Below are 25441 nucleotides of genomic sequence, written 5' to 3' on the forward strand. Positions count from 1 at the left end.
CAATATGCAGAAACAAAATTTGAGGAGACTTAAGATATGATGACAGTACAATTCTTAGACTTTAGTATCTTATCCTGTGTGCGTTACCTGGTAGTGTGCATTTAGTTTGCAGCACGATAAGTTTTAAAAATTTCTAATAGCGATTATCTGGTAGAACTTGATATTGTGTCGCTGGATGTTACTGTGAAGACTGGAGCTCAATTCTGAACACTTTTTTAAAAAAATGCAATTCTATGAAATGAGATTTTTTTGCAAATTGCTGTTTTGAATTTGGTATGTTACCCAGGGATGTTACTGCTTCCTTCTCTGGAATTTTCTTAGGATTATCCTGTGTTTTGGAGGGAGAAATCTTTATTGCTCATGGTAATTTAAAAAGAAAAACAAAAGAGGTAATATTTAATATTTGTCCAGCTGTCCAGAAGTTATAGTTTTCAACCTAATTTTGGAACAGATAGTTTAAAAATCATCTCCCTGGTAGGAGAGGATGCATTTAAAATGAAAACAGCTCATCTTATTGCATTGGCTGTGGTAATTATGTTAATGAGTGTATTGTATGTTCAAATGCATTTTTGTCTGTAGTTCAATATTTGGTCATGATTTTCTGTTGGGTTTAATGTTTTTCATATATGGCCACTGGCTAATACCAAACTAGTATATTTTTATATCAATGCTGGGTTTTTTTTTGTTCAGGTTCCAAGACTTGTGGAAGGCTTAGCTGGCCATCAGTGCTCCCAGATAGCTGCAGCTAAGGATCATACTGTTGTTTTAACAGAAGATGGATATGTTTATACGTTTGGTTTAAATACTTTCCATCAACTGGGTATTCTTCCTCCTCCTCCTCACTGCAGTGTTCCTAGACAGGTAAAAATAACATCAGTCAAAGCTTAGTTGTTCATATGTTGGTTTTTTTCAACAGAAAGTAAAATGTGAAGATTGTGGAAATAACTTGTAAACCTTTTCAGGACAATTAAGTCAAATGTGAGTTCAGATAAAATCTTGATTCTGTGTTATCATACATCTTAATCTGAAATACTTAACTGTGTCCTGATAAACATCTTACTTTGTAACCTGAACAGTACTACAGTGTGTAGTGCCAAGTATGATATAAGGTACAATTGCCAAAACTCTTTTCTTCCCCGTATTGTTGTGTAGGTGAAATAACATAAAAGTAATAGATAGGTATTACTTGAGATTCAGGGTCTTTGCTCTTTTAAATCACTGGATGGTATATCTCAGGGTTTGATGGTTGTGTCCATTGCTTAGAAGCACTATTCATTCTGGAGTCATAATGCCTTGGGAGGAATAGTGACAGGGCAGAGTGTGTATGGACATTAGCATCTTGGCTGTATTTCTATGCTCAAACTCTTAATGTTTTCTTTTTTTTTTTTTTCTTAAGTAAGTAAGAGTTACATTACTTATTATTTAAAGAAAGCTTCATCTGGAGTAGAACAACGTTGCGCTTCAGTGTTACAGAAGTAGGAAAGAATAATTTGCCAAAATGCAACAGGATAGTGTTTTGGGTTACAATGGGGTGCTTTTCAGTAGTGTAATGATAGCTGTGTATCCACAGTATTTGCTTTGATCTTGATCATTTTGATTTGGGAAATCAAGTTAAATTTCAAGTGTGGAATTAGTGTTCTGTAGTGTGTTTAGGGCATTAGGATTTAAAAGCTGCAACTTTTCACTTGACACTTTTGCAGGACCTGAGTCTTTGGCTGTCTTATACGTGTCCTGTACAGTCTTGTTTCAACATCTTAAGACAGCCTGAGGAAATCTGATTCTTGTTCTGATTAGATAATGCAAAAATTTGACTACTTTTTGTGCAATATTTTTGCGTTATCTTTGCGTTATCATACATGCTTTGCTAGTGCAATGGCACCCCACTTGACAAACTTCTAAAATAATCCTGATTTAAGACTGTATGTGGATTGATACCGATTCTTGATGACTTTCAGAATGAAATGTTGTCAGAAGTTTGTACATGAGAAATTCACCTGTTGCTGCTTAATATTAAGATGTACTTTGGATTTGTGCTTAGGTTCAGGCAAAAAACCTGAAAGGTAGAATGGTGATTGGAGTGGCTGCAGGCAGATTCCATACAGTGCTATGGACTAAAGAAGCAGTGTATACCATGGGGCTGAACGGCGGCCAACTAGGTAAGGTAGAAGCATTCTGAAAGCAAAACTGAGCCATTTAAAAGATGTTATTTGTGCTGAAGCTGTTATGTGGTTCTGCAACAGAAGCCTTGTTAAAGCTTTCTTCTTGCTCTCCCCGCCCCCCCCCCCCCTTTTTTTAAACCAGTCTGATGACATCATTCACTCTTCTTTTGAAGAATATTTTTCATTCCTGCCAGTCACTTTCACATTTTGAGATGATAGGAGCTAGTCAGACTTAGCTCTGTTATTTGAACTCTTTTGTAATTAGTTTGCCTTCCATGTGTCTTGTGTGGTCCTGCTGGTGAAGAAGGCTCTCGTGAAACTGAATGTGCTGTTTGCGATGCAAATTACCCCAAGGCAGACTTGTCTCCTTCCAGGGGCCTGGCTGGTACTACTGCCCTTAATAAATTATAAGCTAGCATTCAGGTCTCCTGCCTATGTCCTTTTTTCACCATGCACTGTAAACATGCTACTGATAACTTTTTCCATACCAACTTTTTAAACTGAAATGCTTGCCCGTATCTAGAATTTTCTTCAACAATGCAATTTACAGAATCTTAATTCAGTATTATTCTGAAGTCAAGAAAGAACCTAACAAAAATATATTACCAACTACTGAACTTTTGATTTGTTGTATGAATGGGATATTTTAATTGCTTTTGTCTTTTTTAATAAACAGGTATTGCAATATTGGTTTGGATTTGCATTTCTACAGTTCTGTATCTGTGTGCAAACAAAACTGTTAGCTAGCTCTGGTACTTACAGTTAATCTGCATCAGTTCTGGCATCAGGTTCAGGCACTTTTTTGTGTTCCTCTTTAAGATTGCAAAGGTATGTGAGAAAACTTGTCTTTGTCAGAGAAGTATCTTACTAATGAGTATTTTTTTTTTCCAATGCATCGGTCATACATATTATTTTTTTGTGGTTTCGTGTGTTGTTGAGATTGTTCTGGTGTGCACATGGTCCAGTGCAGTACCACATGAGACAGTAATTGGGTTCTAAGCAGTATAATTGTGTCAGCTGAGCACTGTGATAGACCTGTGGTAATAAACCTTGCCTCTTTAAGATGGGCATAGCAGTACACTGTCACGTGACAGGGTCATTTTCAGCTTTAGGGGTAGCTGTGCTGCTTTTTCCTGGATATTTGTACTCTGTGGCACAGAAATAAGTGCACACAGAGCAGGGTTATGTTCTGTATGAGATACTTTGTGTTAGGTTTCTTGATGCAGTGGAGCAGCAATGGCCTGATTTATTTTTTTTAACGTTTTTAGTAAACTTACCTTACAGCTCCAACCTTGTCTGCTGTTTCTTGTAATTGCCTGTCTTCATGCTTATGTGTGGTTGTAGTAACTTCTACGACAAGCTTGTTTGGTGTCCTCCAATGGCCGAAATAATCTATAGTTTATGCCAGTGTGATGATGTTTCTAGTGTCTTGAGCTGTAGTATGATCGAATAGATGTTCTTTCTTTGAAATCAAAGGCAGTACCACTGCAGAATCTAACTGCATTAAATAGCTTTCCTTGAAGAATATGCCTTACTTCATTTCTTGTGCATCAAATCTTGAATGTTTTCTGGTGTTTGTGGTGAACGAACAAGTATGTGTGGAGTCTCTCACCTGTCTAATTATTTTAAAGATGAATTATCTACCCACCTAAAAAAACTCTTAGAATTTAAAGGTTCTTCAAAGCAGTGTAGCAAAGTGTCCTTTAAATGCACAGTGTGTAGAGTGGCAAGTAATGTTTTTTGGGTATGTTATGTTTTCTAGGTTTTCTGCTGGATCCTAATGGAGAAAAACGTGTAACTACACCTTGCCAAGTTTCTGCTTTACACCATAAAGATATCTCTGTGTCCTTGGTCTCTGCAAGTGATGGCGCTACAGTATGTGTTACTGAAAGAGGAGATATTTATTTACTTGCAGACTATCAGTGCAAAAAGATGGCTTCAAAGTATGTGTTACTTTTCTAATTTGTCATGAAAAATATGTGAAGATTTCACTGTAGTCTTATACTTGCAAGGTATTTTAAAGATTGTTGTGCATAAAGTAGAGATAATAGAGTGCTCCCCTGAGTTTTCTTAATTTGCAGTTCTTTCATATGAACTGCAGCCATCTTTTTTATTTGTTTTTGTTATTAGATGAAGCTAAGGTGCCACTCACTGTTTACCAAAGGTATTTTTAAGAAAAGCATACCAAGAGGAAATATTTTGTTCCATAGGTTTAAAAACACTGCAACTGGTATTGTTTGTTCCTCTGTTAGCCTGAATTTGTATAAAGGTATCTTGGTAAGGGTGCTGAAGATCTGCTATTCTATTTAGTTATGTTCTTATAATTTTGCATCAGTAATTGGGGGTCTGAATTTTGTAATTAATTTGTGCACATAGTATATTACAAAGGGTAATTTAGGTTGCAGGGGGGACCTTGTGACATCATCTGGTCCATATGCTAAAACCTGGATGAAAAACCTGTTAAAAGAAACTGGGCCCATGGCTCATAGATACAGGCAATTATTTGATCCCATACTCTCTTACATAGTTTTGAATAACAGATTATAAGAGGTGACTGTACCTTGTTTTCTACGTGGTTGTAAGTGAAGGTGCTGGCACTTGGAGAAACCTAATACTACGTACTGCTCTCTTATACTAAGAAATTGAAACGAGGTAATATGCATGGTTTTGATCAGGTAAAAACCAAAATGCACCAAAAACCTGAGAAATGGCCTACTGGGATAGAATAGGTCTTTTAATACAAACAGCTAAATGAAATTTATGCAACTATAATTTTTCTAATGCTAAAGATCAAAGCTAAATCATATATTGGTTTCTACTTATGAAATTTTGTGAAGAACCTATGAATATGATGTAACTTACTTAAAAGCAAAACAAAAATTACAGTCTACTAATAGTATTTTATTTGCAGTCATTATTAGCAGAAACAAAAATATTTTTTCAGTGTCACTACCTCAACTATATTTTCTAACTGCTGCTCTAAATGGAGAAGGTAACTGTTACAGAAGCAACATAAGTACATAATGAAGAAATACTAATTTAATCTTTTGTGTTCTTTCAGACAGCTAAACCTTAAAAAAATTCTTGTTAATGGGGGATATTTGGAATATAAGGTAGATACTGAGCATCTTAAAGAAAACGGGGGTCAGAAGATTTGCATTCTAGCCCTGGATGAAGCTGGAAGAGTAAGTTGTGCCTAGAAATCATAATTATATAGCAAGCTGCATACTGACTAATCAAACAAACTTCAAACATGAGACAAGACAAAAATCATGGACAGAAAATATTCAGTTAATTTCTGTAGAGCTGCTAGTGATTTATTTTTTTTAAGGACTGTGGGGAGATACTGAAGTAATGTACAGTAGTTTATTTCTGAATCTGTGAACTTCTACTAGCTTTTCAGTAAAGGTGTAAACTCCACTGTTTTATATAACCACAGAGAGAAGTGGTTATATAGTGTTCATGGTCTGTGTTTTTTGTGGGTGTTTTTTTTTCTTTCCACCCGTCCCCCCATCTCTCCTCTCACCCCACCTTCCCTGTCGCCTTTACATCCTCCAGAAACAGCCTCCAAGTAGTCTCTGGACTTGAAGTTTTAGAGCCTTTGCTGAAAAGCAGCTGTTTTTTAGGTGGGATGTTCCTTTTATTGTTGAAAAGTTGCAACTAAACCTGGTGAATTGTTTAGTATTTATAGTTAAGTGTAGACACTGTGTCGTCTTAGAAATGGAATACTGTGGTGGATTTATTGTTCTCTTTCCTCATTCTTTCATACAGTAATGGTTTATAGGACCCTTGAAAATTCCAGCCTTTTCTAAGCTGCTCACTGGGAGAGCTAAGCCTGCAGTGCCATCTAGTGGTGTTTACAAAAAGGTTTTGTTACTGAAATGCTGTCTTAAAGAATGGTAAAAACTGAGGTTGTATATCAAAATAGGGAGCAGTGTGGCTATTTCCTTTTGTTTCCTTGCATTTGGCTGAATTATGTTTTGGGATGATCTTATCTGTTTATTAGGTCACTATTTGTCTCACATATTATAAACTTTCAGTTTGGTAGTTGTTCATGTGAGGTTTCGCTTCCAGCATCTGTAGTATTGGTAGTGCCCCTTCAGCATCTTTGGGACGCTGCTTTAGTGTCAAAGAAACTACTTTGTCTTCCTGCATCAGTGCAACTATGTCAACCTACCTTTCGTATCTTTCCATGCTGAATACTGACAAATGCTGGGATCTTTAGTACTTTTTGGCATTATAAATTATTGACTAAGGAGAGGGATGGAATCTTAATACTTCTGTTTCCTGAATCTGCACTTCCTGGTCTGTCTTGATTGTACTCTCTTTAAGAGAGCACTGTTTAGCCTAGAAAGAGGCTCAAGGGGGACCTTGCCAATGTAAGGGAATACTTGAAGGGAAGATGTAAAAAAGATGGAGCCAGGCTGTTTTCAGCAGTGCTCGGTAACAGAACCAGAAACAGTGGGCACAAACTGAAAGAAAGAAGACTGTCTGAATGTCAGGAAGCACTTTTTTGCTGTGAGGGTAGTTAGAACTGGCACAGGTTGCTCGTGGAGGCTGTGGAATCTCCATCCCTGGAGATATTCAGAAGTCATCTGGACATGGTCCTGGGCAGCTGGCTCTGGGTGGCCCTGCTTGAGCAGGGGGTTGGACTAGATGACCTCCAGAGATTCCTTCCAACCTCAAGCATTCTAGGATTCTGTAGGTCTCAAGAGAGAGCAAAGGAGATAGGTTAGTCAAATTCTTTTGTCCTCTCCTTATGTAGGTGTTAACAGACCTGTGCAGGTTCTTCAATGGGAGAAGATGAAAGCCTGGCTAATGCCACATCTGGGCTTTATCTTGTGTGGGATTGTTTCTTCATGCTCGCTTCTTTCAGACACCTACAGTATACCTTGTTGCGATCATGGTGTGCGTGCAGTTCATCATGTTTCTGTTGAATGTTTCGAAGTTTGTATTTGGTCATTATCTCCATTCTAAAACCATGGCTAGTACAGAGAAACCTGAGTTTTTGTCAAACAATTAACCTGAAGTGGTTTAAATTTTTGGTGTGCTGACTTTGAATTTTGCCTGATTTATAAGCAAATCAGTTTGACAGATCTGTAAATTAAGAATTAGATTAAACTTGTTTCTTGACTTGATGACAACTTTTGCTGTCCTTGTTGTGTCAGTAAAAACTGATCGGTAGGTGACTGCTGTGAAGATGTTTGAATATTCAGAGAAGCTTTTCAAATGCCCTTCACGAGCAAATGGTCTTGATATCATAATAGGTTTTCCCTGTTTTACTTGTAGGTTCTTTGTAATAGATGTTCATAACACTTTAAGGTATAATTTTGAAGAAGTCTTTTTTCCTTCTGTATGCAACTTTGAGATGACATGTTCTTGTGTTTAAAAAAAGTAGTTTGTAATATATAACTGGGTTTATATGATATGAAAATTGACCTTTTCTCTGAAAAAATATTGCAGGTATTTTGCTGGAAGTCATCTAACAACTCCATGAAACAGTGTCGTTGGGTGTATGGCCGGCAAGTCTTCATGTCCGATGTTGCTTTAAATGAGAACGAAATAATGTTTGTCACACAGGATGGTGAAGCCTTTACAGGGAAGTGGCTGGAAGAAGGGAGGAAAATCTCAGAAAAGAAAGGTTAGCTGTGCTTTCTTAACGGTTTTTAAGTACTTCAATATCAAAGTTTAATTGAATCTTTACAGCCTCACAATGTTAAGTGGTGGGTTCGTTCTGTCTGTCCTCTGTGGCTGATGGTTGGTAGCATTGACCACTACTGTTCTCTTTCTTCAGTAATACTAAGATTTACTTTACAACCTTCAGTTATCCCTCATGTGAAGATTTCCAGGAAGAAAAGTACTTCTGAAGAGTAATAGTAGTACAAGGGTCCAGTGTAATGATCTTGTCACATATTAGATGACCAGTCCTAAGAGACTGGCATTGAACAAAAGAAGGAGCATGTATTTGCTTGCACTGCTAAGTGTGAAACCTTACTGTGTTTCCCAGACCCATATCTGGGCATAATACAGCATCCAGAGCCATTTCCACCTTATTAACTTGGCTTGTGTTGCTTGAGAGTGAGTCCTGCTGGACTGTTTTTCTGCAAGGTAGATAACTCGTCTAGGACAAGATTTTAATTGAAACTGTCATCCCTGTTCATGTAGGGGTCTTTAAAACTCTATGGATAGAAATGGATTTACGTCCAACCTGGGATGTATTTGAACTTTATAGCTTTATGTTGCAGTTCTTCCTTTGATACCAAGATTCCATCTTTATTTGTGTCAGTCCATTTTTGCATTCTTTCACAGCAAAAATCTTTATCCTCAGTTGCTCAGTCTGGAGTTGTATACTGGTTTTGCTCTGTTGCTGCTTTCTTTCATTCTACACATCAGACAGTAGTTCCCTCATTACAGAGGCACCAAACACATTGCCTTTTTGCTCTGTTCTGGTCCTGGTATGTGTCTACAGGCACTCTCTTCTTTATGCTTGTTCCTGTTCTTTTGGTAGTTTTAGTATCTTAAGGAAACTTCAGAATCCAGATCTGTTGGCTAGTTGAATGTCTAGTTGATGTTCGTCACTGATCTGTAATGAATGAGAGCTTCTGGCTTTTTGAAAGGTTCTAATGAATGTGGTGAATGGTATGTACATACTAAGAAGGGACAAAACACTTCCACAAGAAGTTCTGGATAAAAACTTTTCTATATATAATGTAAAGTCTTATTCTTCAAATGTCTTCCTGCATTTCAGTTAAGCGAACTGAAATCTGCAGCATAATTTAGCCTTATTCATTGACTCCATCAATGGACTTAGAGCAGTCATGTATCTTGCCTGTTCTGTCAGTTGCATTTTAATTAGCTGGACCCTTCAGTGGGTTTTTTCAAATTTTTCTTTATTTTAACAGAACTTGTATCAAGCCTTCAGAATTCTTCATGTGATGTGTCTTGTGAACATGATACAAACAGTGTGTATGAAAGAATTCGACTTCAGAAGCTTACTTTCGTCCACCGAGCTGTTAGCATTGCCACTGATCCTAATGGCTGCAATTTTGCTGTTTTACAGTCAGATCCTAAAACAAGGTATATTTAAAATATCAACAACTATAATTTTTCTCTTTTTTATGTGGGATTGCCGTTCAGTCGTTCTGCTTTTCAGAACCGTTTTTTGGGTCATGGAAAAGTCACAGTAAATGCGGTTATCCATACTGCTAGAGAATAGTACTTGTTAGTAAACAACTCCCTTGAAGTTACCCAAAGACCTCTACTTATATATTTGCATAATTAGTATAAGTAGTGTCGATGTTTTATCTAAAGTATTTAAAGCAAGCATTGATGATGTATTTTTTTAGCGCACTCTGAGCTCTACATTCTGTAGAAATTAATCCCTTCAGTAATCACCAATAATCAGCTTTTGAATAAAAGTGAAAAGTGGATCTTTCATTTGTTTGGAAAAAATGTTTAAAGTAAAATGAATAAATAGAATACTGAACCATATTCCTTGCGCTTTCATAATAGTTTCCACTGTATCTGATAAATAAGTAAATATTAGCTTTTTTCCTCATTACTTTGGATTGTAATAAGAAATACAGCAAACATTTCTCTGTTTTCATGTTGGAAAAATGAGATGAAGGTAAGATAGTTGTGGTAATACAGATTTACTGGCTGCATTATGAAGCCATAGTACTGTATTTGATATTCTGAAGCTAGAAGGATCTTACATATATTGTTTAATTGCCTAAATGCTATGTTATTAGTTCTACTTATAAAGAATAGGACAAGAGATGTTGAGTAGTTCAGCAATGTAAGAAAAAAAACCCAAACCGACCAAATGTAAACAACCTCACAATCTTCATTAAACATACTATGTAAAATTTTATGGAGCTTGTAAACAGTGGTTGGGTTTTGTTTGATGGGTTTCATTTCGTTCTAGTCTCTATGAAATTCCAAGTGTGTCAGTATCAAGTTTTGGAGAGGATTTTGGCAAACTGTTAGATGAAACAGACGAAATGGACAGCATCCATGATGCAACTTTTCAGATTGGCACAAGAACTTACCCTGTGCACAAATACATCTTGGCTGTACGCTCTGACTTCTTCAAGAAGCTGTTTGTTGCCAGTGACAACCAGCTAGACACTCCAGATGTCTACCGGAAAGATGAAGATGCTGTTGGATGTGATCTTTATGTAATAGAGAAAGTTCATCCAGATCTGTTTGCTTACCTTCTGCAGTTTATATACACTGACACTTGTGATCTTCTGACTCATGGTTATAAACCAAAAATCCTGCATGAAGGAAAATCAGAAGAATATGAAGATACTTTAATTTCTAACCTGAGCAAAATGAGTTTTGATGAAAATATTAATGGAAAGTCGGCATTTGAGATTTATAGAAATAATCAAGTGCAAGTTCTAAATGAAAAACAGAAGAGCAAATCTAAAAAAGGCAAAGTTGTGGGTGAAGAAGCTAACCTCATAAAAATGTTGCAAAGTGCTGCAAAGAAGTTTGGACTCAGCAATTTAAGTGGAAGGTAGGTGCAAGGAAATGCCTTTGTATTCTGGCAAGCTCTTCAGAGTGGTTTTGTGTAAGCTGATCTAACTTTAATGACAACTAAAGTAGAAAGGTAGTTGGGGTTGATAAGTTTGCCTTTTTTTGGTTGCTTTATTGTTTCTAAGTATAAAAGTTTACAGTGAATATCATGTCATCTCTTTAAAGTAACGTCAGTTTGTTTGGATGCTCTTTGCTAAGAGAAAGTATGTATGACCTTTTTGAATAATGTCAGAAGCAAACTTTTGCAGCATGATGATCTACTTAAAGCGTGATTTTTCCATAGGCTTCTATGTGATGGAAATGTGCTTTTGGCTCTCACTGTGTCATAGAACCTCTTGGACATTTGTGTTTAAAACATCTGTCCTGTAAGTTTTTCCTGGTTTCAGCTGGGGTACAGTTAATTTTCTTCTTAGTAGCTGAGTAATAGTGGTATATTTTGGATTTAGGATGAGAATAATGTTGATAACACACTGATGTTTTAGTTGTTGCTAAGTAGTGTTTACACTAAGTCAAGGATTTTTTCTTGTGAGTTGGCTGAGGGACATGAGAAGCTGGGAGGGAGCATAGTGAGGACAGCTGACCCCAGCTGGCCAAAGGGATATTCCATACCATAGGACATCATGCTCAGTACATAAAGTAGGGGAAGAGCTGACGGGGGGGGCCACTGCCGGGCATTGGTCCATGGGTGGTGAGCATTTGCATTGTGCATCACTTGTTTTGTATATTCTAATTCTTTTATCATTATTATTTTCCCTTCCTTTTCAGTCCTATTAAACTGTCATTGTCTCAATCCATGAATTTTACTTTTTTCCCCAGTTGCCCCCCCCCCCCCATCCCAGTGGTGTTTAGCTATCAGCTGTGGGGTGTTTAGCTATCTGCCGGGTTAAACCATGACAGTATCTTTTAAGGGGTGAACTCTGAAACTTGACATCTGATGCAGATCATCTGACTTTCCAGATGACTATCATAAAATACCAGCTGTCTCTAACAAAACAAGTATTGATCTGCGTTTTGGATTGATGAATGTCTACACTTTGGTTCTTAGTCTACCAGTTTTTCCATAGACAGTGGAAATATTTAGTGTAAAACAACACAAAGCAAAGTTCTGTTTAACTGATGCATTTTTAATGTTATGTGATGAAACTAATGGAATTGAGACCAAATGTTTCTGTAGAACTGTATTACTCAGTTGTTTGGATTTTTTTTCTGCATTTGTTTTTTCCTTTCAAAGGAAGGAATGAGCTTTTTCAGGGCAGTTTTCTTCACTGTATTTTTCACAAACAGTAAAATTAATCAGTGAATCAGATGTGAAGCTGCTGCTAAAACTGAGTCCCCAAGTAAAATTTTCATGTTAAAGCGCTTTCCCTTTGAAAGTGTATTGTTTTGTAATCCACTAGCAGCACTTCTGTGTCTTTACTATCCCATTCACAAACCTCGATGAATTACAGTGGTAAAGAAACCTGTGCTGAAACATGCCTCTCTGAAACCACTGTCTTTGCTCAGGTAGCTGATGAGTAGCAGTATATATAACTCCTAGATTTTTGACCCAGTGGTGTTCAACTTTGGCTTTAACTATAGCAGTATAGCTTTCACCTAAAATAATAAATAAGGTAGCTAAGATGTGGAAAGAATGTCAGTTACATTTTGCATCTGCGGTGAAGACTTTCAAGTAACAACTGGCCCTTTCTAGTTTTCTGGAATGGATGATTTTGATCCTTTTTCATAGTCACAATATGAGCCCACTGAAGTGCAGTTACTTTGTGACACTGTTCTTCTTAGTGGTTTGAACTGTAAACTAATTGTATTACTTATTACTAATGTTAATGATTTGCAGGTTGGATGGAGTCAGGTTAGAAAATGGAAAAATTAATGTTGTCAACAAGAAGAATGGGAACAAACCAAAGTTAAATCAGAAGAAATGGTAATCTCTTTAAATGAAATGCACCCTCCCCCCCACCCCCCCATCTTCTTATGTTATCTATCTGTTAAGTGTAGGGTAAGATTGATCAGCTGCATTTTAACTTCTGGTGTGGACTTGTCTCACAGCAACTCATGTTTGAAAGATCTCTGTAGATGCTTGTAGAACTGATTTGTGAATTGGTAATCTGGGATAGATTATGTATGGTATATTTTTGCTTCTTTTTGCTGTACAGTAATGTGTTCTGTAGATTAACTGTCAGAATACTAATGCCAGGATAAATGTGGGTAGTCTAATAAAAAGTAGTTAGACTTTTGCAAATATGCTTGCTGTGACAGTAAGACCACATGGATTGGAAATAAGCAAATGTATAATACTCTTTCTATTTAAGACAATTTCTGGAATATCTTTCAATAGAAAAAATTCCTGATGCTTTTATCAGTGATGTTTGTTTTTTCATTCTGTTGGTATGATTGGGTTATTTATACCCAAAGGCTTGAATTGTCTACTTAACATAGTAAAAGCTACATTGCATAAAAGTAGCTTTTTCACAGAATTTGGATTGCTTCACTCTTAAAATGCATTGTCAAAGCTTAAAGTAGCTACTAATGTAAAAGAAATAACTAAACTCAGATCATTTAAGACTGACTGAAATTAGCCATCATTAATTTATTTGGTCATAGCAGTTTCGAAACAGTAATTGACCATGTTTTGCAGGAAATAACTTCGGATGCCATTTTGAGAGCTTAACTTTGGACAAAAAATTTCTGTCTTGAAACTGTCACACCTGTACTTTTAGGTTCATCTTATGTGATATTATTGAAGTTCAGGTGTGTTTTATTTTAAAGGTTAAGTCCTGATTTGTTGAAGTAAGATTTATTTGTTGTAGTAAGCATTTATTTGTAGAGTTTATGACTTGTAGTTCTTCTGAATAGTCATAGTTCTGATCCTATCAAATATCTTACAGTTCCTATCTCTGCGATGTGACCCTGAAATCTTTAGATGGAAAGGAATTCCCATGTCATAAGTGTGTACTTTGCGCAAGACTTGGTATGTCTGTGTATTTATATATATTATATATATATATGAAATAGAAGTCATATTGTATTCTTTAACTGAAATTTTATTGCATCTTGAACTGAAATGCCTTTCTTTACAGATTATTTTCACAGCATGTTAAGCAGCTCATGGATTGAGGTAAGCTTGTCAGTAAACATGCGTGGTGGTATGTTTTGTTGCATCAAGTAAGTGACAGTTTTTAAATTTTTCCTAGAATAACATATCCTAAATACTGAGGAAAAGGAAAGGCTGGATTCTTGGATCCTGTTTGCAGGGAAAAAAATGAATAACCAAACCACATTTGTGGTTACTCTGTATTTGTACTATTGAGATTGTATATTAAATGAGGGTAATAGATGTAATAATGTATATCGAAGGAAATTAAAGTATTACTTTCTTTTTAGGGGTTTATTTGGAGCTAGTTCATGGATTTATAAAAGCTGCTAGACTGTTCTTAAAGTATACGGCTTTGCTTGATTTTTGTTTTCTGTGAAATATTGTACAAGTTAAATAGTATGCAGTACGGAATAGCTTTTCATAAGCAGTGAGTGAAAAATACAGCAGAATCAAGAGTCAATGTGTAGAATCTCTAGCTGACTTTCACTGTTAATGAAATAGAGTATATAAAGGAGTACTCCACTTAGTCACCAGCTGATGCTTCAAAAGGTGTAGCTTTTTTATTTGTTTTGGTTCCTGTTTGCTAGCTGTGTGTCAATGCCCTGGTTATTCCTGGATAACATAATTTCACTAAATGCCTGTTTAAGTATATCAATACTATTGATAATACTTGTTGAAAGAGAGGAAAGGCGTAAATGGAGAAGCGTTTTTCAGTGACTGAAAGCTGAAGCAGTGTGCAATAGTTTTCTCAACTTTCATAGCTTTTTGGCAGTATGTAAATCTAAGAACCTGCCAAAGTACTGGCAGTTCTCTTCTGCTGCGTAACAGAACTTCACCTGTCCTCAAAGTTACTGTGCTGCCTTTTCCTCAGTCATCCCTGAGGAAACATGTCCCAAACGCTGTGAGACAAGTGATTGAATTATTTTTAATTATTTTAAGTGCTGAATGTCCATTTGTATTGTTTATTTCTGTATCATTTGTGTGCAGTTTGTAAGTTACGTTATTTTGTAAGTAAATATAAATCATACTAAATTCATAAGTAAATATTTTGTGAATCAAGTGCTCTGGATGCTATATCAAAATCTTAATGTCTGCAAGAAGTTTTTAAACTTCAGATGGGAAATAGGTCAGTACCAATAGCTTGTTCTAAAACAAAACAAAACAAAAAAGTATAAAACTACTCTAGTACCACATGATATAAACCAAAGTTTTTAAGCAGTAAAGTTGCACAGACTTGAATGGTGACAGTTACATGGTTTAATGGCTAATCTTTGCTCATACAAAAGCTTTGCCGTAATGGTTAAGATGATTCTTCAATTGTATGATTTGCTGAGGACCTTGTTTTCTGAAGGATTGACAGTAATGCCTCCCTTTGTTTTATTCCTGCATGGGAACTTCTGATTTCACTAGATCTTCTACCTTGAAAGGAAAGCAGTTCAGTAGTTGCATGTGGGATTCCTGTAGTTCTATTTTTAGACAGTTACGGGTAACGTAGTATAATACAGTAATTTAATATAGTAATATGATATAATCAAGGATTGTTAGAGAAGATGTTCAAACCGATGAAACATTGAACTGTTTCATGGATATTTGCTCAGAAGTTTGGGCAGGTTTTAATTGCACTGCTACAATCAGTTCTTAATGGAAGAACTTCAACAGATTTTATGCAAATACTTAAATAATTGTTTAACTTTGCAAATGTGACCCTCAGTCTGAGTTATTTGCTAAATGCAATTGCTGTCTTAATTTGATATATTATTCCAAATAGTCAGCTTCTTTTACTCTTTCTGTTTGTGGTTTGGGTTTGGGTGTTTTTTTTTGTTTTTTGTTTTGTTTGGTTTTTTTTTAATCCTTTTGTCTTTTAGGCTTCCTGTTGTTCAGCTCTGGAAATGCCAATCCATTCTGACATACTACAGATAATTGTAGATTACCTGTATACAGATGAAGCTCTTGCCATAAAAGGTGCCATTAATATATTTTCAACTCAATTGTAGCTCCTGCTATTTTTATGTTTTTAAGATAGAAATTCAATACTTAATATACTTTTGTTGAAGTTTTATGTAGAAAATCCGTGTTTGTGTGACTCGTGCTTTAGATTTTGAGGTGATAGCTGTACACCAGGCCCTTTTGTACCTCTTCTTTAGTTTGTCAAAATGTAGTTTTCCTTTTTCCTCCTTTTCTTGCTTCAAAAAAATGACCTTTTGTGCTTCACTAAGCTATTCCTTGTGCTGTAAAAAACCTATGAAAATTTGCAAAGCCATTACATTAGTCCTTTGGTAAAATCCCATTGACGCTGTATGTGTTGTAGTTGCTTTTGACTTGCCCACAGTGTTTACGTGATGCTTTGTTTTCCAGATTCTCAAAATGTGGAATTCGTATGTAATGTTCTTGTGGTAGCAGACCAGCTTCTTATGTCCAGACTCAAAGAAATCTGTGAAGTAGCCATTGCAGAAAAACGTGAGTTCTTCCACTTGTATTATGAAGGGTTAGAGAATAAAATTTTTTTTTTTAGATACTATGTTCTTGCCTGTTTCAGCACAGAATTATTTACTTATATTCTTTTGCTCTGATTACCTTTTGCTGCTCATTGCATAGCTGTTAACAGTTGCTTCTTTAGTCTGGGTGATGTTCTAGGTTAGTATAATCTTCTGTTCTTTATGCATCATTTTCTTCATCTCATGTTCTTCAATAAAGGAAAAAAAAAAGTAGAAAAATGCAACCCCCGCCAACACAAACCCCAAACCACTACAACAAATAAAGCAAATTTTTATAAAACCTTTATTTCATTGAATTCAAACTTCTTATCTTTCAAACATGATAAAATTAATTCTGTGTTTTTATTTCTGTCCTTGTATTTAGTTTTACTGGTTCTTCTGTTGTTTGTTTGAGACAGTGCTGTTTCTATATGGTCATGAAGATCTGCCTTTTCTAGGAAACACTAAGTGTTGTCACTTGGTACAAGAAGTCAGCATACAGTATTTGCTTGGCATTTCTTAGGGACTTCCATTTTTATCTCTTCCCCCCATGCCCCCTTCAGCTCCTTTTTTTTTTTTTTTTTTTTTTTTTTTTTCTTTCTCCCTGCTAAAGGAACATTTGGAACTTTTAAGAATTGTTTATGCTGTGTATGAAATCTGGTATTTTTCCTTTCCCCCTTTGTTTTGAAACCAGTATGTTTGTAGGTAGGGCCTTTCTGTTTCTGTGGAGCACCCGTTGCATTCAAGCTGCTACAAAGTTATGTGGACCTTGCTGCAGTTTATGGCCATTTGAGCATTAGCATTTTTTTTAGGAATGAGGAAGTATATGTTAAGTTTTAATAAATAGATCACATTGTGCATTAAGTCTTAAAAACTGCTGCATGATATTGCAGCACATTATCCAGTTTAGTTTGTTGTGTTTCTTCTTTGCAGTTACTTTAAAGAATGCTGCTGAGCTGTTGGAGTTCTCAGCAATGTATAATGCTGAACAGTTAAAACTATCCTGCTTGCAGTTCATAGGACTCAATATGGCAGCTTTGCTTGAAGCAAGGTAAGGAGGAATGCAAATGTTTTTATGTACTAGCTGTTAAATTCAAACATCCCTGAAAGACAGAAGGGTTCAAAGAACTAATAGAAGCAGTTAAATGTTAAAATACAGCTGAATTCTTCTAGTTTAAAAGGAGGCTCATTTTTGCTGAACAGGGAGAAACAAACTAGTTAAATAAATATCTGTAAATACTGTACCAGTTCTATAGTATAAAACCCTATGTTACCATCTGGCATGAAGAGCCTGAATTAAGGGGAAAAAACTCTCTTGAATTCAGTAGGTTTTGATGTTAGGCCTAATCCTGTTCAGATTTTTTAAATTGTTTTTGAAGATGTATAAAACTGCTGTGCGGTTTGTTTTTTTTTTTGGTGTTGTTGGGTTTTGGTTGCTGGTTTTTGGTTTTTTGGGTTTTTTTTTTTTTTAACATGATAGTTACTATGAAAATTGAATTTATTTTAAGTAGGTTTCTTATAGCTGGTACATTTTCCAAAGACAATGGGCCTGCAGTCTGGTAGTCTTTTTGCTTTAACTGTCTGCAGAGAGGGCTGAACAAATTAATTACCCTTGCTTTCCACAATGATACAGCTAGAGTTCTAAGAAGCTGAATTCTTCTTTTGATGTTTCTGGACAGGGCTTCAGGTTGCTTCCAGAGTACATACCATTTTCTCAGAGCAAGCCTTATCAATGCTGGTTGAACTTTCCTAGCAAAGCCTTAAAAAAAAACAACCCAAAAAACCCCAAAACCCAAATGAACAAAACACCCCCATCTCTGTTATTGGTCCACTCTGTCCATTCCTAGCCTTTTTGTCATGCTTCCTTTTACCTGTAGAAGTTCTTAGAGATCTGAACCAGTTCAGAATGCCAGCACTTCATTGCTGTGTGAGGCAGCTACTGTGCTTGTATCACAGATACAGGAATTCATTCATATTAGCAATTTTCCTCTTCACGTCTTTATAAAGTATAAACATTTTACCCTTTGATTTTGGAGAGAAGAGTAAAAATCTGATAACATTGTCTTAAGTATTATTTTGGATTCAGATTTGTTTCATCTTAAGCCTGGAAAGGACATGCAACATTCTTACTACAGTTAAGACTATATCTGTATTTCAGTGAAAACCTGAAAATGTCACTACTGGGTACCAAGACTTTTAATCTGAGACACCTGAGTCGGATAGAACTGAATAATGACAGCTATGTGCAAGGAGAGCTGCTCACACAGCAATATGGTTCTGTTGAGTAGTTTGTTGCTATGGTATATTTTGGCATAAATGTCAAGGGATGTTGTGGCTAAGTTTTATAGAAGAATTTGCATGGACTTGGGAGTTTTAGATACATGTCAGGAAGACTTGAAAGTATCCAGAAATAGGTAAAGTAATGACAAATTCATGGTAACTTAACTATATAGGTCTATACTGCCTGTGGCCTTAGGTGATGGTAGGCTATCTAGAACAGTTGTAGGTTTAATCCTGCCTTACAATAAGGGCATTGATGAGTTTATATTTTGAGTTCCATTTTCTTCCTTCTGACTCTGTGACCACCATGAATAGATAATAATGCCTGTAGGTGATACTAATCTACATTGTTCATCTGTATTTTTCATTAACGTGGGTGGGGTTTTGGGTCTGTTTTTTTTAAGCTGGTAAGATAAATTTGTATTTATTTTTTTAGGACTCTGGATGTCTTAAGTGATGAAGTTGTAAAGGATCTTTCTGTTTATTACAGGAAAATGGTAAGTTGTACAACTTAAGTGTAAGATGCTTAGGTTTAAAATAAGAAGAGATGAGTAATAAATACATACCTGCAGGGTCTGTAGATGGCAGGCTGGATCTGGAACATCTGACTCAAAGCCAAGGTTAGCTGCTGCTGTTGTCACTCTCATGAAGCTCATATTTCATTATTCACTAGCCACTGCTGCAACAGTATTGTGTCCTTTAATTATATACATTAGACGTATTTGTGTCCTGCAATTAACAATTGTTGCGTGAAAAAACATAAGCAAAACCTATGGAAAAGAGCATCTGTTACTTGGAAGAAAGGAGAGTAAGCAAATTAGACTTCTCCAGTTAAAAGTTCAGGGTGATCATATAGATCTTAAAAACATCTTAAAAGAAAAATAATGTTGAAGCTGAACTTTAATGCAAAGAGCAAAACCAAGGCACATTGTAATCCAGTATTCTTTTAACTGTACAGTAATAAAAGATGAATGTTTGCAAAACCTTGAAGCAATTTTTTTTCAGTAGTTATAGCCAGTTGAGGTATATTCATTCTGAGTCTGTGCCTTAAAATAATTCTCCTTCTGTTTTGCTTAAAGATATAATTTAAGTTTATAGGCTGGTTAAATAATTAATCGGTCTGTAAAAGTTTTAAGTGACAGTTGGTTTTGGTCCTTTTGCAAAAGATCTTATATTTGCTGGCAGTGAATTTAAGAGAAACATAGTGTATCGGCTTTTATGAATACAGATTCCAGCTATGGTCAGGAGGGTAATTACTCCATATCCAGATGGACCTGACATAAGTTCTTTAGAGCCTGAAGATGGAGAGAACTTTATCTTTCTAAGGGAAGAAATGAATACAGAACAAAATTCACAGTAAGTATCTTATTTTTCATCAACATTTTTAACTAGGTGAGCTGCATATGGTATTTATTCCCCTTTGGATGGTGCCTGACTCCTTTTGGTTTCAGAACTGAAACATGAAGAAAGAGGAGAAATGGAGATTTGAAAGACAGTTCTCAGTTCCTTTAAGTATTTTAAAATGTTATAGAACAGCAGCAGAGCACTCTTTTTCAATTTATAAGTAGCATATGAGTAAAGGTAGCAAACCAAACGTTCACAGTGAGTTGTGTGTGTGATGTGGGTATCTATGTATGTATGAGATTGAATTAGGAGAAAGCAAAAGAGAAACAAACACACTTTAATGTCCTATAGATGTGTCCAGAAAATTGTGATAGTCTACATTTCTTAATCTTAACAGAACTGTCATGTGAAATGCAAAGTCTTGTAGCATGAGTTTTTAGTCTGTCAGTTTGGAGTGACTCCTGTCTGGCTGTAGAGTAACAAAACAAGTAACCTCTGTTTAAGAGGTGTGATCCAAACAACTGTAGATCAAGTAGTTCAGCCTTGGTGGTTTTGTGGACTTCTGGTATTCTGTCTTTGAACATTTGTTCAGAAGACTTAGAGGTGAGAACAATAGAATCTGTAAAGTCTTGTCAGACTAACTTAATAAATAATAAAATTAGAACTGCTTTTTTTGGTACAGTTTTAAAACTGGAGAAATTGACTATGACATACAACTACGAAAAGTTAATTTGATGGGATGGTTTGGTAACATGCTTCCAAATAGTGAAATATGATGTCACTGTGCAGATGAGACCTCACCTTGTGGTATTGTGTACTGTTCAGACCACTCGGGTAAAGAAAAGTTATGCTAAATGAACTAGTAAAGATGAAGACTAGCAGATCAAGGGAAATGAGAGGCTATTTTGTATTAGACTTAAAACCTTCCAGTGTTCTAAAAGGGTAGATGATGACATTTACGGAGTAGGGCAGTCCAAGGGTTACAAAAAACCCCAAGCATTGTAAGGTTACACTACTGATGCAGGAATAAATAAGTATGTGTATAGTTATTCCCGAAAAAGCTTCTCAAAGAAGCTTTTTGAAATAGGGTTATTGTAGCTGTAATTCTGAATTTCTAGGGGTTCTCTTAAAATGAAAGATGCCTGTTATTTGATTCCACTCTTCCTAATATCATGTGTAGGAACATGTGACATTTTGCTAACAGGACTGTGTACCTGCTTTATTGTATAAGTAGTATTATCTTGGTGGCAGTATTTGTGTTGGGGGAAAAATGAGACCAACTGTGGAGTTTATTGAACTTCAGTAATTCAAGAGAAATCAAAAGAGAATAAAGTGGAGCCTTGACTGTAGTTTGCTTTATGTCAGTTGCTGTGATGTGTAGCAGGTTTAATGTGACCTAGGTGGCAGTGCCAGCCTGTGCAGCTACTGTTTCTTCCACTGTCTCAGCAGAAGTCTTTTGTGCAGTATACTAGACCAGAGACTAGAGCTAGACTGGAAACAGGTTTTTTTTTTTTCTTCCTCCTGGATTCACCTCCCTCCCCCCAAATCATTTACTAAATAGTTGTGCCAGTGCATAAACAGAGCAGGAACAAGCAGCTAGTGACAACTGGTGGGAGCAGATACTGCTGTTTGAAGTATAACTGCTGCTGCTGACTGAAAAACTTGACATTAACGCTGATAGTTCTGAGGCTCAATTTCTTTGGTTTTAATCCATCTTGGGGGGGGGGGGTTGTTTGCTTTTAATAGGGAAGCCCTTTTCAAAAGAGCAAAAAGTAAGGCAAAAAAGAAGCCACGAAAACGGTCTGACAGCTCTGGAGGATATAATCTATCAGATATTATTCGGAGTCCAGCCTCTACAGGTCAGTGGAAAAGAGGTTCCTTTCAGGTATTATATTATATTATACCTTTCAGGTATAAACCCAGAACATTTAATATGCAATGCAGTGTGATTTCTATACTTCAATAAGGAAGTCTTGCAAATACTATTTCTTTTTTAGTCAACGCCATAGTTGAATTTGAATAGTGAATTAAGTAATCTTAAGGGTTTTTTGAAAGGATGTTTGTCATATTAAGCTTGTGACAAAAGTTCAGATTCTGTAAAAGCATGTATTTTTTATAAAGTAAAACTAATGGACAATTTCCCATGTGTTTGTAATAAGTGGAAGATTTCTACTGATGTGGTTTTGGGTTTTTTTTCTGGAATATAAAAAATAAATTAGTTGTTGTTTATTGGAAAGATGGTAGGAGCCTTCATTTTCCACAGAAAAGTGTCCATGTTACTTCCTAAAACTATATATTATGAGACAGAGAAGGAAAACCGGGAGTAATCTTATTCTGAAAAAAGTGGTTAAGATAGTCTCAAATTTGCTTATAGTTCTATATATTGCAGTCTAGTTACACTGGATTAGTAACTTCCAGTTATTTTGTATTCATCATATGTAGCGTATAACTTCTGGTGGGTTTTTAAGCATTGTTTAGTCCAGCTCTCATGATTTAATATTTCTGTTCTCTTTTCTTATTTCTTAGGCTCAGTAAAACTGGATAAAACTAACTCTGTAGAATCACTTCCAGAACTTTTAACATCTGATTCTGAAGGTAGCTATGCAGGAGTGGGTAGCCCCAGAGACTTGCAGTCCCCTGACTTCACAAGATTTCATCCAGAGAGGACTGAGGTTGGATTTCTTTGTTCCTAACAATTTACTTGTTTGCATTTATCTAGTCCATCAAAAGCAGAGTTTGTATTTTGCGGTGTTTCTGAGAAGCTGTTGTCCTGAAAATGGACTAAACAACTTTAAGTATTATTATTTGTCTCATAAAGCAAATAAAAATTAGTATCCCTTATTAAATCTTCTAAGGGTAATTTGTTCATGTGGTACCCTAATAAGAATTTTTATATACTTACTGTAGCGTTCAGGAAATATCAAGCTGAAAGGGCAGTTATGTAAAGGCTTTATTAATTTAAAATGCAAAGCAAATCTGAAGCTCAGAAGCCAAAAAACCTAAAAGTGGATACAAAAAATCTCCAGGAAAATCCTGCTGTTCTTCAGCTATTGTAGTTGGACAGGAACATGGTCCAGCATAACTGGGCCATAACTGCCAAAGAGAAGTAAGTTTGAAGAATTGTGCCCATGGTAAGTTTTAAAACTTCAGATGTGAACATCTGTGAGTAAATTTTCCCTTATCAAGATGCAAATTTGGACTTAACTCAGGGTAAAGTGAAAAGAAAAAAAATATTTACAAATAGCAGACTGATCAGGGATTTGCTATGTTATTGGTATTTTTGAGGTATCCTTTACAATCTTTTCACTTACACGTGTCATTCAAACTGTTTGCAGCATTACTCTTTCCACCCCACCTGCCCCTGCCAAATGAAAAAATGTGGCAATATTCAACATTTTTCCTTTTTTGTTTTTTTTTTTGTTTTTTTATAGATGAAGGACAAAGCATGCAGTCAGGGTATGAAACCCTCTCAACCTAACAAGGAGATGAAGTCATACAAGGGATCATCAGCATTGACACAGTCTATTCCACAGTCCATTCCCAGCGCCAAAAATAACTCTGCAAGCTCTCCCAATTGGGTAGCAACTAGTTTCAGGTGGCGTAGTAGTTGTGGTGCATAACTTACAATCACTGTTTTACACTTGGTAGTGAATGCTAGTAACATTCTCTTCTGACTAAAAAGCTATTTACTCTTCAAAGTGATACATTACTTGACACATGAATTAAAGATTTTGGCAGTTTTATTAACCTGGTACCTTTATTAATTATTCTTTGAGAAAAGCAATTGCTGGATTTTTTTTTTTTAAATGCTACTGGTATAGACTTCTCATATCCTTTTTAAGAAGGCTTGCTTGTAAAAATACTTGGCAGTTTTTCGTAGAATCAGAACATGTTTAAAGCCATTAGAAGCACTGTTGTACTTTGACGTTTTTAAGGCATGCCTTTAGACTTAAACAGTCTGTGAAAATCAACACTTCAAGTTTAAGTGATACAGTAATAAAAAATTGTAAATTTTTATCTGTAGCAGTATCTGCATATGGAAAAGGAGCAGTACTGCAATAGACTGAAGTTCTGTCTTGCCTGGTGTCCTGTCTCTGACAATTGTCAATAGAAGTTGAATAAAGAAGAGTTTAAGGATTTAGGGAATTGTATAGTGATAATTTCCAACAGTTTTCCCAGGCTCTGTTGGTTTGTGGCTGATGGGCTTTGTTAATACAGGTGATGCAGCTGTAGAAATTAAAAGTTGCAGCTTTGAAGCGTATTGTTTGGTCAGCAGGGTCCATTAAGAATCTGTGTTCTGTCTCACTATGTATTTGTGCAAGCCTAGTCTATGCAGAGGGTAACATCCCACAGCTGTCTCTCTGGCCTTTAGACTTGTTGGAAGAAGCTCCATGTTCATCTGCTATCTTTGAGTTCTTCCTCAATGTTTTGTTAGAGGATTGCATGGAAGGGGAATAAATAAAACCATAGGACTTTATTGTAATGTCACTGTGCCTTTATGGGATTCCCTTGTACTATTTCTTCACTTTTTCTGGTGTTGCTGGTATGATATCAAGAAAAAGCAGGCGGCACTGTTGTGTAAAAAGTTTAAAGGATTAATACTCTAGCCTATTTCGTTGAATTACTGTGGAGAGTCAGTGGCAACAGGGTTTGTTGTGACCTTCCAGTGTTTAATTCACTACTTGGTCTGTGGCAGTTGGATTTATGTAGGAAGAGACAGAGGGAATGCAGCTTATATTTTATTTTAAAGCCTTGAATCTAGTTGTAACACAGCTTAGTTTACAAATGCCTTTAGATGGACAGGTTTTAATTCATAATTTTATGTAAAACTTCAAAATGTCTGGATTTAATTCATGTTCATCTCTGTGGAAGTTTAAAATTGGGTAGTTTATGAAAAAGAAACTGATTGCTGAAGTTTGAAAAAGAGCTGTGTATAAACACCAGCAACTAACTTTGCAAAGGGTGTTCTGTTTGCCCTGTGAAGTAATTTTTATTTTTTTACATTTTTATTTATTTATATGATTTAATCCTGTTCTTCAAAGAAAGATCTAATTCAACCTTCATGAAAGAGCTGTGAGCAGTGCCTCTCTAATACTTAGCATGAGCAGTTGACTACTAAATAAGTATTCTGGATTTAGGTATCTAATTTTTTTAAAGTAATCATAGTTCACATCTTTTTGTTTCATAGTATAATGAGTCTTGAAAGTATTTTTATAGTGTGCTCTTAAATATGTATATATTTATAAAAGTTTTGTCAGAAACATTCTATTTGAGGTTTGCCATAATTGAGGAAACAGACATAAATTATACATCCGGTTACCAATCTTATGTATGATTTAGAGGATTTCATTGAAGGCTGGAACTGTGGAATGTAAGTAAAAATCAATGCCTTGTAAGGTAACGTTTTGTTTTTCATTTTGCCCTGCCAGCCCTCCTGCTATGGATCTAAGGACTATCATGGAAATTGAAGAAAGTATGCAGAAATGTGGAACCATGCCAAAGGCAAATTCAGGGTTGGTAAAAAACCAAAATCTATAAAAGAAAAA

General features: G+C 35.8%; 1 protein-coding gene across 3 annotated transcripts in view; it reads left to right on the plus strand.

The window, feature by feature from the left end:
• Positions 1 to 25441, plus strand: part of IBTK (inhibitor of Bruton tyrosine kinase) — a 57899-nt gene that overhangs the window by 15240 nt on the left and 17218 nt on the right. For 2 of the 3 annotated variants that reach the window (XM_040597930.1, XM_040597928.1), the window contains exons 6-24: positions 691 to 861; positions 2039 to 2156; positions 3922 to 4102; positions 5221 to 5344; positions 7623 to 7800; positions 9059 to 9236; positions 10087 to 10683; positions 12538 to 12624; positions 13589 to 13671; positions 13781 to 13818; positions 15663 to 15759; positions 16153 to 16254; positions 17205 to 17322; positions 18988 to 19048; positions 19780 to 19907; positions 21642 to 21754; positions 22422 to 22567; positions 23327 to 23490; positions 25325 to 25408. In XM_040597930.1, the coding sequence (XP_040453864.1) occupies positions 691 to 861; positions 2039 to 2156; positions 3922 to 4102; positions 5221 to 5344; positions 7623 to 7800; positions 9059 to 9236; positions 10087 to 10683; positions 12538 to 12624; positions 13589 to 13671; positions 13781 to 13818; positions 15663 to 15759; positions 16153 to 16254; positions 17205 to 17322; positions 18988 to 19048; positions 19780 to 19907; positions 21642 to 21754; positions 22422 to 22567; positions 23327 to 23490; positions 25325 to 25408 (2768 nt within the window). The remainder of the gene's footprint in view (positions 1 to 690; positions 862 to 2038; positions 2157 to 3921; positions 4103 to 5220; positions 5345 to 7622; positions 7801 to 9058; positions 9237 to 10086; positions 10684 to 12537; positions 12625 to 13588; positions 13672 to 13780; positions 13819 to 15662; positions 15760 to 16152; positions 16255 to 17204; positions 17323 to 18987; positions 19049 to 19779; positions 19908 to 21641; positions 21755 to 22421; positions 22568 to 23326; positions 23491 to 25324; positions 25409 to 25441) is intronic. The other variant, XM_040597929.1, reaches the window with a different exon arrangement.

This window comes from Falco naumanni, chromosome 6, assembly GCF_017639655.2.
Source record: "Falco naumanni isolate bFalNau1 chromosome 6, bFalNau1.pat, whole genome shotgun sequence".
In the NCBI taxonomy this organism is placed as follows: domain Eukaryota; kingdom Metazoa; phylum Chordata; class Aves; order Falconiformes; family Falconidae; genus Falco; species Falco naumanni.